General features: G+C 64.6%; 1 protein-coding gene across 1 annotated transcript; it reads right to left on the bottom strand.

Annotated features, from left to right (window-relative positions):
• Positions 1–4: 4 nt before the first annotated feature.
• Positions 5–472, bottom strand: LOC112392009 (heat shock 70 kDa protein; the record flags this gene model as incomplete). The annotated part of the gene is made up of 1 exon (XM_024733559.1): positions 5–472. A coding segment is annotated over one exon (468 nt), but the record flags the coding sequence as incomplete, so codon positions are not given.
• Positions 473–478: the final 6 nt, after the last annotated feature.

Raw genomic sequence — 478 nt, 5'->3', positions numbered from 1 at the left:
GCGTCTGCTTGGTGGGGATGGTGGAGTTGCGCTTGATCAGGGCAGTCATCACGCCCCCAGCCGTCTCCAGCCCCAGCGACAGGGGAGCCACGTCCAGCAGCAGCAGGTCCTGCACGTTCTCAGACTTGTCTCCCATCAGGATGGCTGCCTGCACTGCCGCCCCATAGGCCACCGCCTCGTCGGGGTTGATGCTCTTGTTGAGGTCGCGCCCGTTGAAGAAGTCCTGCAGCAGCTTCTGCACCTTGGGGATGCGGGTGGAGCCCCCCACCAGGACCAGGTCGTGGACCTGAGCCTTGTCCAGCTTGGCGTCGCGCAGAGCCTTCTCCACGGGCTCCAGGGTGCTCCGGAACAGGTCCGAGCACAGCTCTTCGAACCGCGCCCTGGTGATGGACGTGTAGAAGTCGATGCCCTCGAACAGGGAATCGATCTCCAGGCTCGCCTGGGTGCTGGACGACAGGGTCCTCTTGGCCCTCTCGCA

The sequence above is a fragment of the Neophocaena asiaeorientalis genome, unplaced genomic scaffold (assembly GCF_003031525.2).
Source record: "Neophocaena asiaeorientalis asiaeorientalis breed wild unplaced genomic scaffold, Neophocaena_asiaeorientalis_V1.1 C47601854, whole genome shotgun sequence".
NCBI classification, from domain to species: Eukaryota; Metazoa; Chordata; class Mammalia; order Artiodactyla; family Phocoenidae; genus Neophocaena; species Neophocaena asiaeorientalis.
The sequence above is the reverse complement of the archived record's forward strand: the minus strand, read 5'-3'. Positions and strand labels throughout refer to the sequence as shown.